Below are 15,204 nucleotides of genomic sequence, written 5' to 3' on the forward strand. Positions count from 1 at the left end.
CTTAATTACAGTGCCCCAATCAAAGTGTTATTTATCCAATTTTAATATAACCACAGGGTAAACTGTAAACAAATTGCTGTAAATTTACGGCCATATTCCTACAGCAATCTACTGTGATTCTTAAATACAGTATTTGCTATTAAAAATGTTGCATTCTGGGAGATCAAGAGCAGGCTCACTGTGAAGTGACTAGTTTTACGGTAAATAGCCATTCTATGCAATGCATTAGGGGAAAATTAACATTTAAAATCATGATATCATCTTGGTGAAAGCTATAGTGACATTTTGAAACTTTAGTTTGTGGCACATGGTTAGTGTTCATGATGTTTCTGACCAACACCTCTGTTCTTTATCATCTCACATCAGCCTTCACTTGTCTGTATAATGAGAAGTCAAATAAAAAATTTAAAAAAATAAACCTTTGAAGCAATGTACATATTAAATGTACAATTTTGCCAGGATTTAACAGTGAATTTTTTATGAAAACAACAACAACAACAACAACAACAACAACAACAACACCTGTACACAGTAAAATAACAGTATAGCACTGCATTGTGGGTTATAATGGTGAAATACCCTTAAGCCTTTGCGCTTGAATAAGTATGTATGCTTTGGCAATGCATTGGGGCTACAAAAAAGTTTTTATTCAGACTTAATAGAAGTCTTAGTTTAGTTAGTGTTGTTGTTTTGTTATCAATAGTTGTGTTTTGTATGAAGTCACCATTATGGTGATTAGTGATCTCTTGAGCTGGCACCTTGGACCTTCTTTATTATTATATTATGTTCTTCCAGACAGTCAATTTATGTTTAAGTAGAACACAAGCTGTTGCACTGTGCTACTTGGAAGACAAAATCTAAGGTCAGACTGAATATCTGGTCCTACATTGGAAATGGCACTATATGTGGCAATAGTGATGCATTACACATAAAAACATAAAAGCAAAAACAGTAAAGGTTATTTCAGCAAAATTATATCAGCAAATTAAGTGTTTGATGTTTTTGATGAACTTACAGCATAACTTGATTTGTTAGCGAGACACACACAGGAATCAACTCTCAGCATACAAAACGTAACAATGGTGACAATTAACAAACATACTTTTACGTAAAAAAGTAGAAGCTGAACATTAAAATACAAGTAACTTAGACTACAACAAAAACAACGTCAAAATGAACCAGTAAATAGTAAAAAATCGAAGTAATTTCTTCATGCCGCAGTGCAAGCTGGGAACATAGCTGTTAATTTCAACAACAGTAGATAGTATGTTATTTGACAGCTATATGTTGCTAAATTACAGTTGTATACTGTAGCTGTAAAAACAGTATCTAAGTAGCTGTTGATTTCAGCAACAGCAAGACACCGTTAATTTTACAGTAACATGCTGGCAACCCTGCTGCCAGTTCTTTAATGTTTTTTGACGAGAAAATCTTTAACAGTGTAGCAAAACCAGTAATTTTTGTGCTGTATTAGATTCTATGAAAATCAACATATTAATGATGGAGAAACAGTCCTTTTACAACCAAAATATAATTTAAGTTAATTAAACATAAGAGATTGACATATAAGCACTCAAGGATCTGAATGTGCAGAATAGGGAACTAAAAGAAAAAAGAAAAGAAAAAAGAACCAGAATATGAAAGTGTTCTTTTCAGTTAATTTAATAATTGTAAACTTTTAACACTGTCATGAATAAAAGAAACGAATCATTAGCTAGCTGCCAACTGACAATCAAACTGACCATAAATGTTTAAAAAGGATTAAGGTCAACTTAGTTTAAATTAAGCCAACATCGTAAGGACAAATTGAGCTCTGGAATTCAGCTGGAAAAATCTGAACTGCATTTGAAGGCATGTCCATTTGACGGTTAAAGGAATAGCTCACCCAGAAAATTCTGTCATCATTTTCTCATCTTCATCTCGAGATGGTTACACTCGGGATCATTTATGCACAAATAATTGACAGTTGTTTGTGAGCCAGATCAACTGATTTATTATGAACATCAAAGAACATCAGACATCAATAATTTTTTCATGAATCCACCAAGGAGAGCTAGGGTGAATGTAAAGATTTTTGTTAGCTAATAATGATTTACATTTCTGTTCAATTCCTCACAAAAAAAAAAAAAAAAAACAAACTTGGAATGAAATGCACTAGTAGTACAGACCAGTTTTGTATCCTTTTGCAAGCTTGAAAACTTCGATCTCCATTCATCGTAATTGCATGGAAAAGAGTGAGCAGTACATTCTTTAAAATATCCCCTTTTGTGTTCTACAGAAGAAGAAAAAAGTCATATGGGTTTGGAACAACAAGAGGGTGACTAAACAATGAAAGAACCTTCATTTTCAGGTGAACTATTCCCACAATGGCATTGGCTTGATCCGTAATTGAAAGAAAAATAAAAAAGAAAGAAACTGGAAACAAAAAGAAAATATACTTTAGAGGCAACCACTTACCAAGTAGGGCAGACATATTCTGGAAGATTCTTAGAAGCTCAGGGGTGATGGCGGGACTGTTCTCTAATGTCAAAAACCTGCATGAACACAAACAATCAGCCTGTATTTAACATGCAATACCATTTCTAAGTCCGACGTGTTGCTCTGTCATTGTGAAGGGAACCTTCAAAAAAAATGTATATCACAATGAAAGAACTATGCTTTTAGTGTCCATGGAAACACTACAGTGGCATGATTCATAAAAATGGTGGCTTCAAGCTGAACAGCTTCCATCTTTAAACAAAACAGATTATCTTTCATAAAATAAATAAATAAATAAATAAAAAACATTCCGCAAAATGGATGGATGCCACTAAATCTGTTGAAGTGCTGCTATTATTTTTGATTCAGTGGCTACAGAGAAGACATTGTGCGGGTTGCCTTGTACAGTCTTGATTCAAGAGAGATAGTGACTCCGATAAATGAACAGCAGGAAGGAACAAACGGATAGAGTGAGTCAGAAGTCTTGAACTTAGTGGAAAAAAAAAAAAAAGGGACGAGTGATTACAGTGACAGTGATGGAATGTGGAGTAAGACTGTCAACCTGGTTCTTCAGTCAACTTCAGTCAAGTCAAAATAAATAAATAAATAAATACCCTGTCTTTCTAAGGAATTACTGATTTTTTATCCAAATGTTGTTTGACAGCCAGCTGCTTTTGCTTAAAGAAATAATTTCCCAAAATTACTCACTCTTATGTTGTTCTAAACCTGTATGCCTTTCTTTCTTCTGTGGAACACAAAAGGAGTTTTGTAGCAGAATGTCCCAAGCTGCTCTGTACCTGGTAACCATATACTTTCATTGTACAGAAAAGAATAACAGTAAAAGGGAATAGACAGCTTGAATAGACCAGGGGAAGAGCAGCTTGGGCATACTTCTACACAAATTCCATGGAAGAAAAATCCATATGAGAGTGACATCAGAGTGAATAAACATAATATTTTTGGGTGCTCTACCCATTAAAAAGAATGTAAAGAGCTGAGACAAAATGTTTATTAAATTTGTCAAAATATTGGATCTGTGCATTAGGAATTACATTGTAAATGCAGCTGAATAGACTTATTATCTTCTATTATGTTAATATTAATATGTTAATACAAACAATATTTACAAGAAAAAGAGAAAACACTCACTTAATCTCACATCAACACAAGGTTACGAAAAAAAAAACTTCACAGCTAACTTTAATTAATTCAATAATTTAAGTACGATAGTTCTATTTTACATTTGATTACACACTATAAAAAATTTCCATAATTTTATAGGTAAAAGAATGTAAAAATGCTACAGTAAAAAAAAAAAAAACATTAACTTGTTAATGGGTAGCTACCTTAACATATACAGTAATAAATGATAATATATTTAACGAGACATATAATTTTATAGTAAAATATTATTTTAATTTTAATTTATTTTTTTTAGATGTAAAAATTTACATTTTATCATATAGATAATGGTAAAAATGTATATTATGTTTAACAAGAGAATACATGTACTTTTTACGGTAAACTATTGTTAAAATTACGGTGAAAAACAATAATCGGTCCCTGCGTGACCCATCACATTTCATTATAATTTATGGGAATAGTTATGTTGTTTCTTATTTTCAATATCAGTTATGTACATTGGGTGTTCTGTGCTATATTTTATGTAGTTTAGTTTAATGTTTATTTCATTATTTTAGTGTCACATGTGTGTTACCCTGATGGTGTTTTGTGTTTGTATGAGTAACACTGTGCGCAGCCTCTACATGTGTATTAATTATTGCTCCCTGGAAAGAGCACTCTTGTTGAACTTTAAGTCATCATGTGGCCTTTTTTTAACTACTACGGTGATTAACAATACATTTTAAAGTGGAAATTAGACTTTTATAGTTCCAGAATGTTAGTATATTAAGTTTATATCATTTAATAATATAAACGGTAGTGAACTGTAAAATGTACGGGCATCAAAATGACATGCCAGAAAGCCTGAAATATGGTCACCGTAGCTTTATGGCAAATTTCTGGCAACCACAGCTGCCAGTAATTCACCGTAAATTTAACTGAATGATCTGTTAGACAAAACTCAAACCCGATCACTGTTTACTTCATTCACACATCTGCAAAATTAAGTTGAATTAAAATACCGTACATTATTTTATTGCTGCCTGGTTACTTAAAAATATAAAGCTATGCATACTTTGAAAAATACCTAATTTACTAACATTTATATTAATATTTAACATTGTATATAAAGAAGCGTGTTCAGTAGCATGTTAGTTTTTGCTGTGGTGTTAAAATAGGTTTAGAGAATTGCGAAATTTCACTGGTATTGGTATCTGCTCTTGAAATGTTGGTATAAAAGATCTGAAGGAGAGCATGAGAGATTAACACACAGAAAGGTAATAAAATACACAGAGTGTATAAATTACACTGCTAGAGACTAAATATATGGTAAACACAAAGCAGGGCCAGGCTTATAATCATGGACAGTACTGATCAGAAACACTGATCTATACAGTGAAGCTACTGCGCCACCATCTTTGTATTCCCTAACATTCTGTACTCCCTATGGGTCTTAATGGGAAATCATCTGTTTTTGATGAGTAATTTTTACCCATTCAGGCAGTCACTTTAAAAAAAAAAAAAAAAATGAAGTCTGCATATAGAGCATCACAATCAATCTTCCTATATATGTAATTAGTTATTTATTTGGACTCTAATTTTTTTCCTGCTTATTCTATGTGTGAGCGTGATATGTTACTTTTTATTGCAGCAGCATTACCTTCAGTGGCGCACGTGTTACCTCAATAGAAACAAGTTTAAGAACCTGAGGTAAGATATCAGTAGACATTTTCAAACATATGTTTGGCAGGCTTTAAAGTGTTTATTCTAAATACATAATTATGCTTTGTAACTTTTGTTCACATTAAACATTCACTGTGGTTATTTTCTTAGGCTAAATGAATATTAGCTATGTAGCTAATTTTAGCTTAGGAAAATAACCACAATGAACTTTTTTGGTCAAGTTGGATATCTACTTACAGATCAACACCAGTGATAAAACTGATGAATATAATGTGGCTTGCATTAATTCTCCGTGTGTGATTTGTACTTTTTGCAGTGCAGGCCTGAACACGGCCCAACTCGTGGACATAATTTCTAAAGTGGTTAGTTGGAATTCCCGAGGAGCACATGGATATTGTAGAAGTTAAACAAGGTAAGTCTGCAGGTTGGATTTCAATAGTCATCCCTTTAAATGTTAGATAAAACCGAAATGGGTTTGCAACAGGAGGAAAAACCTGTATGAGGAGACAATTGTCAGCATGGCTTCATTGAAAAGCTGTTTTAACAGGTAAGAGAATAGACAACAATAGCAGAGTAAAAAAAAGATTATACTATATGATTATACTATTTGCAACATGCAGTATAACAATAGTCTTATAAAATTACTGTGTTTCTGATAGTTATAACTTTTAATGTTAATAGAAAAGTTGACCCAAAAATGTAAATTCTGTCATCATTTACTTAAACTCATGTCCTTCCAAATCCATGTGACTTTCTATTGCAGAACCCAAAAGAAGGTATTTTGTATTCCATATAAGTATGGTGAGCAAAATAGCTTGTTTTGGTCACCATTGACTTTCATTATATGGACAAAAAACATTCTTTAAAATATAATCTTTTGTGTTCCACAGAAAAAGTCATACAGGTTTGGAACGACATGAGGTTGAGTAAATGATGACAGAATTTACATTTTGGGTGAACTATCCCTTTTAATGTATGTATAATACACTTCTCATCTCTTTTTTATCTTTGTTACATATCGTTATAAAAAATAAAGATGATTCTTTTCAAAATGTTATTTCTAGGGATGGGCTTGGCTCTTGCAGAGAGGGTTGCTGGCAGTAGGAATTGATCTTTATATCTTACTGATTTTTGTGCAGTACAAGCTTCCCAGTTTTCCTAAGCCGTTTGGAGTGTGATGCAGCACATGTTTCCTTGGCAATGAAGTGGAGCCTTATGTTAGTGTAGCTTCCTGAAATGCGCTTTATGAGTATGAAGACGTGTTTGTTGTATGGTTCTAGGTTGAACATGTGTGCCTCAATTTCCCTAAATGCAGAACCACCATGGAGTCTCAGAACCTTTGTGGAGACCTGGATTTAAATTTGGTGTCAAATTCAGAGGTGGGCCTAGTGAGGGTGTGTTGTTGAATAAATCTCTCAGCTGTCTTGAAGACTTTCAGTACGCTGTCTGACGGTCTGATAAGTCCACCTCGGGACTTCATGTCGATCAGTGTGTGTCCAAGTTCATCTTGGGAAGAGCTCTCGATCCAGTTCTTCTGGATTTATTTTAAAGAGGTACTGTCTAGTTACAATATCAACACAAAGCTAGTCGTTTTTATTAACAATCACTGATCTCAGTGATTATAAAGTTTTTAAAACTCTAGGCAGAGAAATGTTGCATCCTGTAACAATCTGCAGATGTCACTGTTGGATATTTATACACTTAGATGTTGTATTTTTACTGCTGATTATTAAAGATTATGATCGTTATGCCCACTCTACATGGGGATAATGACTCATTTGTGCCTAATAGGTACGTAGTCTGTTTAAATTACAACCTGTGGGCACTTTTGCCACATCCTTTAGTTAATGTTGTTTCGCAGTTAAAAGCAGCACATCGGGTCATCTTGAGAGTTTCGTCCATTGGTTGTCGATGCCCTCTGTCGGTAGGGAACAGTAAGATGGCTGCCAGAGCACTTCCGGTGGCTTCACCTACTGCTGGCAGTTTAGAATTCTAGTTCCAGTTATATATAGAGATCAGTGATCAGAAACGTAGGACGCACAATGTGAACTCCTAGCTGAAGATGAGAAATTTTCCCATAAGATTTCACTTACCCTAAAAATAGGTTGGCTCAGTTTCTCTGACGCATTACTCTAATGATTCATGCTATCACTCGCATCTGGACAGGTAATTTGTCACACAAATCTTTTAAGCATTATGTGTGTCAGTGACCGACAGAGTAAGGCAGCAGAGGAGAAACAGCCACTAACTGGGATTCCACTTAGATTCAGGGCAGTTCATACCACTGCAATGGCTTCAGCTGTAATTCTGAGTTTAGGAATTGCTTGAACAATGTCAGAGGACAAGTGACTGGTCATGTCACTGAAATATCAATGAATTGGGTAATTCTGGACCCATTTAAAGATGATACTGTATATATCTAAGGCTGTCAATTTAACACATTAATTCAGTGTAATTAATTATATTAGTTCAGTTCAGTTCAGTTAGGTTCGGTTCAGTGTGGTGGTGGCGTAGTGGGCTAAAGCACATAACTGGTAAAAACTGGAAGGTTGCTGGTTCAATTCCCACATCCATCACCACTGTGTCCTTGAGCAAGGCACTTAACTCCAGGTTGCTCCAGGGGGATTGTCCCTGTAATAAGTACACTGTAAGTCGCTTTTGATAAAAGCGTCTGCCAAATGCATAAATGTAAATGTATATCAAAATACAAAATGAGTCATGCACCGCTACTGTTTTGTAAATTCTGTAATAAGGAATTTACCAACGGAGCAATTCATGAAGGGTCAAGTGTAATTACAGTCTCAGATTTTATTACATGCTGGTACTTTCAGTGTTCTTTAACAACATATAAATACACAATAAGTTGATTTGATCAAATTATAATAATTATTTTTTTTATTTTATTTTTTCATGTAAAAACAGAACATAGTAGTTTAAGACACCTAAAATAAAGTAGGTTGAGTGAAATTTCTGATTAAAGGATAAGGATTTTTAAATGTCATTCAGAATCAGATCAAATACGCTAGTCCTAAAAAAAAAAAAAAAAAAGTACTAAAGTACTAAAAGAAAATAATTCACTCAAAAATCAGACATCACTATGTTTTGCGAGAAAGTGAGCTAATTAAATATTTTAAAACTGGGCATAACAAAGTTGATCCATGACATTTCATATTTTATTAATTTTCATGACTTTTCCAGTCCTTGAAAATACTAAGATATTTTCAGGTTTTTCATGTGGGAACCTGGAAAATAAATAAATAAATTTGAGCAGACTGTGTGAACACAGCCAAAACATGTTTTGCGGCTTATTATAGCAGCCCACCACAACTGAAATCCAAGTTCATTATGTTTATCAAGTCTGGATTTTGAAACTTCAAATTTATGGGGATACAGTGGTCTTTATAAATTCTGCAGTCATTTGATCACTCTCCATTTACCACATCACACTGAGGTCAGTCTGCTAGTGCAGAGGAAGCAAGTGAGCCCATAAGCAACGATCACAATTTCATGATTCAATATAAATAAATATAGACACACAGAGATAATAAAGAGATTAAAAAATAAAATAAAAATACATTTGTAAAAGTATAGGGATAGAGACAAGACCAGTATAGATGAAGAAACAGAAGAGAGATTCCTAAGAACATGGAAAATAAAGAGTATAGGAAGAGTTTGTTTGTGATTTTATACCATGCCATGTTCTATGGCTATTGTCAGGGTGAAAACCAGGTTACAATTTTGTAAAAGGTAGTTATTAAAAAAAAAAAAAAAAAAACACAAAATAATTCTGGTCTGACTTTGTTAAAGATCTTTTTAAAAGAGTCATCAGAACAAAACAATTTGTAAATATGCAGTGTATACTCCATTAGTCAAAAGTTTGGACACCCATTGCTTTATTATTAATATTTTAGACATGTTTTACAATAACCATCAAAATAGAACTGAAATAATAAATAAATAAATAAATAAATAATAATAATTAAAAAAAAAAAAAACATGAGTATGGGAATTGTGATAACATTTTTTATATGTCAAAACTATTAAAACATTATCTATATTTACATTTATCTTACATTTAATTGTATAACTAATTTGGATCATTGGTTCTGATACACACTTTGAGACTTACAGAGTTTCAGACCATCTTCCAGCAGGTAAACATGAGGAGGCTGTGAAACATCTGTGCTGAGCTGGATAACAGGTAGGAGGAAGGGATATAGATTCTTGCTCTCTGCTCCCAGGCCCTAAACAACATCAAAAGGAGGAACAAGTCAAAATAAATTTTTGTGGTAATCAATATTATGCCACAAATGCTGTCGATTGAGCTTAACTTGTATTGAACCCAGAATATTCCTTTAAAGGGACAATTTATCATAGTATTATTTATTTGAGCAGTCCAAGCTTGGGAAGAATGGTTTTAAAACGGTGACACATAAATCCATACAAAATTTGTAAATAATTTTCTGCCACGGTTTTGTTTTTTGTTTATATTTTTTATAATTTCCTATATATATACATACCAACACATCTATGGGAAATGCTGCAGAAAACATGGGATGAAATTTCACCTGAATATCTTTATAAACAGACAGCTAGAATGCCTAAAGTCTGCACAAGTGGAGGACTCTTGAATGAACAAAGTTACAGCATTTATTTCATTACAAATAGGGTTGGGTCATTTGTTAAAAAATATCTTGAAATTTTTCAGCCTATTGACAATATTCTTGTATATATTTATATTAATTATGCAGCCTATGAGGAAGGATAGCAAAATTAGTCTCATAGCGTGCTCTTTAGGAAACTTAACGACAACATAAAAGTGCATTCAAATCTTATTTTTACATGTAATTTGATATGAAATTTTACATCGCCTGCAAAATCATTAAGAATATTCAATATATCACCCAACTCTTAACTAGAAAATATAAAAATAGATATTTTTTTTTTGTTTGTTTTTTTTTTTTTTGCATTTTTAAAAAAATGTCATTACTTTTGTAGTGCCTATTTGTACTGTAATTTTGCCTAAATCCTAGAGTATTTTGTTTAATAAACAAAAAACAACCAAACTAAAAGAAAAAACTACAAATGAGCATGTTTTAGCAAAGTAAAACTGTTCACTTAACTTAGTCAGAATCAAATTTAACAAGCCTGGGCTTCTTGAAAGACAAGTGTTTTAAAACACCCAAATAAAAGCTGTGTTAGGAAGGCCTGACAATATAACAAGTAGTAGAGTGAAGATGGACAAAGAATGTATTCAGAAAAATGTGAACAGGCTTTCAAGAGATATACAATGTAACATAGCTCTCTAAAATTCTACAAAATGTGTTTCAATCCACCTTACACTTGAGCACAGCAATCATTATTTTCAGCCTGAACAGTGGCAGATGTAGAATTCTGTCAGCATTCCATGTTCTATATAAAGGAATCTTAGAAAACACATGGCCGCATTGTGTGTTCCTGAGTTCATTTAGAGGCTCTGTGAAGGAGGCAGTCTTGTGAGCATCCTCGCTCTCCCCTGGGTGGGATGTGTCCACTCAGCCTCTGACTGATGAGGGCTCATCACAAAGACCGCCGCAAAGGGCTCTTAAGTTCAGGCTGATTCTGGGCTGTCCATCAAACCACAGAGGGAAAGCTCCAGGGGACTTAGAGAGAGTAGAATGCAGCATCTGCAGGACTCAGGTGATGCTTTGTTACTGCCAATGGGCCAATAATGAAAAACAACAAACAGAAGCCAAGGACATAGACTGCAGACACTTAGAGTCACAACTTGGCAAGTAGGACGACAGGTGGTGTGCAATGGTAGATTGAAAGTTGAGTGAAATGGAACTTTGACAACACTGTAATGTGTCTGCATGTTTTACTTTTGAATTTGTTTGTAATTCATATTATTCTTAAGCTCATTAGATTGTCATTACTGTTACACAATAATCAGAATCATCTAGTCTGGACACAATGTTTAAAAAAAATAATCAGCATAAATGTAAGGTAGTACAAAAAATACTACCATGCATGATGAATAAATACTTTACTATAGAAAGATGAAGTGTTTAATTTCACCAAAAAGAACTGCAAAAATTAATACTGTTTTTAAAAATGTTTCCTGAACATTTGCCTCATCTGCCATTTGGCTGGCCCCAATTGCCCATCATTGAGCTAATGTTACAATGTCAGGCTGGTCGGTATACTAAACAGAGCAATGTTTTGAAAGAGAGTCAGTGTTTACACTTTTCACAGAAATTAACCAACAAATGTCTTATAGTTGTCTTTGCATATTAATCTGGGATAGGTTAAAGCATTTTAACATTGAAAAAATTACAGAGTTCACCTTTGATTTATTTAATAATAAAATAAAATAAAAATTGCATTACGGTTATGAGAATTTCTTTGTGCATCATGGTAATGAGAATCAGGGGAGGATGCCATGCCTATAATAAATATAATAATTCAAGTATTCAGATAGAAATACTGTATATTATGCATTATTGTGGCAGACAATTAAAGCATTGATTAGACAATACAAAAAGTGGCTTTAGAAGTCAATATATTGGGTCTGTTCCAAAACCTAGTGAGCTACCTTCAGAGCCAGCATTTTAAGACATCACTGGCGTGCTTCCGACATGAAGGCTGTTCCAAAAGGTAGGTATTTTAATTATGCTATCTCATTAGATACCTCATTTTGGCCAAATTCTAAGGTAGCAACATATCCTTCCCCAGGTTAGCAATCCTAGAATGTACTGTGATGAGCTTGGCAGAAAAATAAATCCAAGATGGTGGTCGTAGTGAGAGAAATTTGGATTATAATATATACTTATAATCCATTCAATACTGAAAAGTAATGTTAATTTAAATATATACATAAATATATATATATATATATATATATATATATATATATAATAGAAAACTGTACACACTCAAAATGTGTGTCTATTATGCGTATTTATGCTCAGAGTATCGCTACGTTTCTCTTACGTTACCTGTATTGAAATCAGTTACGTGTCGAGTCTCATGTGTGCTGCACATGAGGAGCGCTATTTAAATGATGCGTGGAGCTGCTGCCTATGTAGAGCATTCCAAATAGCTCTCTTATGAGGCATCATTTCTGTAAGAATGCTGCCATAGAAGACAGCTGCCTATGTAGGCAGGAGACAGCAAGGCAGCTCACTAAGTTTTGGAACAGACCCAATATTTTCTTACTGCTTTATTTAGGAACCCTGGTATATCGACTTTCTATTTATCTAAAATGCTTCACCCCAAAAACTGTGTTTTCAAATAACTGCTCTGTCCATAACAAAGGCCAATTCCAAGGCCACGGCATGTGCCAAGGCAATTTAGCTTCAGCAGATCAACAAATCATAAGCAAATGTGTTGTAAAGAGAGCATCCATCCTGGAGCATCTGCCAAAAATATGCTTTTGGGGATGGACCCATGACAGGGCCATTTAGGGATGATTGACTTTAAATGTTCACTGGTAATATTGTCTCTTCAGCATTCTGTGCCAGGCTGGAGCACAGCAGCTGTGATACCATATGGCTGGCAGAGGAGGCCGCACAAAACACAAACAAACGCAAGGTTAATAGCAAACTGTTGATGGCGGGTGGTAAGATATGCAAGTGTTGTATGCACACAATAGATGCTCTCCTGAAGGCCTGTTGGCATTTTAATATGCAAATCTGAGGAATTAAGTAAAAAAAAAAAAAATAAAAAAAAATGCAGAGAGCTGGTCAACTAAGCTGGCACAAGTGCCGGATTTTTGGAAGTATGCAAATTTCAGCAGAGTCTGGGCCGATTTTTCAAACTGATTCATGTGTCTGTCTCCTGTGATTTACACGAACGGAAAGTGCTGTAATGAAGGGTCTTTAACATGAGCAAGAAATGTTAATATGCAAGATGTGGTTACTGAAGCACAGAGCACTTTCAAAGACAAAGAACAGCTCATTCAAGATGATGATTATTTTATAATTCTCTTCAGAGAAATGTTTGCAAAATAAACTCAATCTAACAACAACTCTGATGCACGCAAGTTTAATGAGTATAATTGACCATTTGTATGAATAGCAGTGGTCAAAACAAAGCGGCTTGCAAGCTACCATGTGGAGGAAGACAGAGAGGCACTGTAGTAATTTTTAAAAACACCCATCAATAACAAACTCATGTCTGTTTGTGTGTTCATTCACTCACAGCAGGAAAGGGATCAATTTGCTAAAGACAATTTACATATGAAAAAAAATAAAATAAAAAACTTAGGCAGAGTGGGTCAATCCATTCTCTTTTTATTAATCTTTATCATGATCATAATGATGTTGTTTGTGAAAACATTTATGGTACAAAAAAGAATGTTGAGGATGAAAAAACAATCAATGGAGTTGAAGTTTTATCAAAATATTGGCATGAAATATTTGAAAGATATTTAGAGTTGGAGCTTTTGATATTTTTTTTTTATTTTTTTTTAGAGAGTTTTGTTTGTAGCATATTAACTAGATTTCCATGAGCAGAACAATATATTCCACTTTGTTTCGTTTTGTTAGTGAAAAACTCTTCTGATCAGAGTCTATACACATATTTAGCATTGTTTGTGTGTGTGTGTGTGTTTTTAAACAACCGCATCATTATTTAAATCGATTTCTTTCCAAGTTAGCCTATTGTTGTATCTATTCCCTAAACTGAATGTTTCAACTAGTATTCAACCAGTTGACTGCTTTTGTTACACAAAACAACATACTCGACAGACATCAGTCTGGCTTCAAAAAAGGACACTCGACAGAGACTGCCCTTTTGTCAGTAGCTGAAACCCTGCGACTGGCAGGGCCACTCCAAATCATCGGTCCTCATCCTCCTTGACTTGTCTGCTGCTTTTGACACAGTGAACCTCAAGATTCTCCTGCCCACTCTATCTGAACTGGGCATCACAGGAACTGCACTTGGATGTTTGAGTCATACCTCAAAGGCAGATCCTTCAAGGGGACCTGGAGAGGAGAGGTGTCCAAGTCACACCAGCTTTGCAATGGTGTTCCTCATTGAACAGGGCATTAAATAACCCCACTGCTTCACAGTCCAAAGTTGACACTGAAGGTTATTGAAAGCTATTCTATCTCATTGCTCAGTGCATGCATGCCAAAATATCTCTGATTTATTATTTTGATTGAACATAAAGTTTATAGGAAAAGGTCGCTCAAAATGTTAAATTCTGTCATGTTTTTCACCCTCATGTGATTCCAAATGACTTCTTTTTCTGGCGGAACACAAAAGGTGAATATTTGATATTTAATATCCTGGCCACACTTATAATGAGGAAAGAGTGCTACTGTGTGCTATATTCCAAGTCTTCTGAAGAAACCAAATAGAACAGACCAAAGTTTAAATCGTTATTCACTGATAATCTTCCCTCCAGTGGGCTGATAACAGAGCTGAACTTGATAACCGGATTGTCTGATTTTTGAACAAGTCATTAAGATTAAGGTTTTGTGAACTTAATCAACTTATTTGTTAAAAAGAAGAAAAATTAATTCACGAGTTCTTCTCCCATGAACGTGCGGAGGACTAGGGTAAATGTCAAGAATTTTCAGTGAACAATGACTTAAAATTCGATCTCTTCCCCATACAAAGCTAACATGTGAATTTGGAAGACTTGGAAAGTCATACTGACCACTTTTAAGATATATTTATTGTGCATTGTCTTTCATTTTGGAGCTTGACAGCTCTAATCCTCATTCACTTTCATTTTAATAAAAAGAGTGGCCAGGATTCTTTAAAAATTCACGAAAGAAAATCATGCAGGTATAGAATGACATGATGGTAGGTAAATATTGACAGAAATGTAACATATGAGTAAACCATGGCTTTAAATCACAAGCTTTGAATTCTAACCCGTCCTTGACTAAATTGAATGTCATTCATTAAAGGGCTGGGTACAAATATTGA

General features: G+C 34.2%; 1 protein-coding gene across 1 annotated transcript in view; it reads right to left on the reverse strand.

Moving 5' to 3' along the window:
• The window catches only part of ipo11 (importin 11), a 195,130-nt gene that overhangs the window by 116,015 nt on the left and 63,911 nt on the right, over positions 1 to 15,204 (reverse strand). Inside the window, 2 exon segments of the mRNA XM_051654108.1 lie at positions 2,458 to 2,535; positions 9,413 to 9,530. Coding sequence (XP_051510068.1) covers positions 2,458 to 2,535; positions 9,413 to 9,530 — 196 coding nt within the window.

Source organism: Myxocyprinus asiaticus, chromosome 24, assembly GCF_019703515.2.
Source record: "Myxocyprinus asiaticus isolate MX2 ecotype Aquarium Trade chromosome 24, UBuf_Myxa_2, whole genome shotgun sequence".
In the NCBI taxonomy this organism is placed as follows: Eukaryota; Metazoa; Chordata; class Actinopteri; order Cypriniformes; family Catostomidae; genus Myxocyprinus; species Myxocyprinus asiaticus.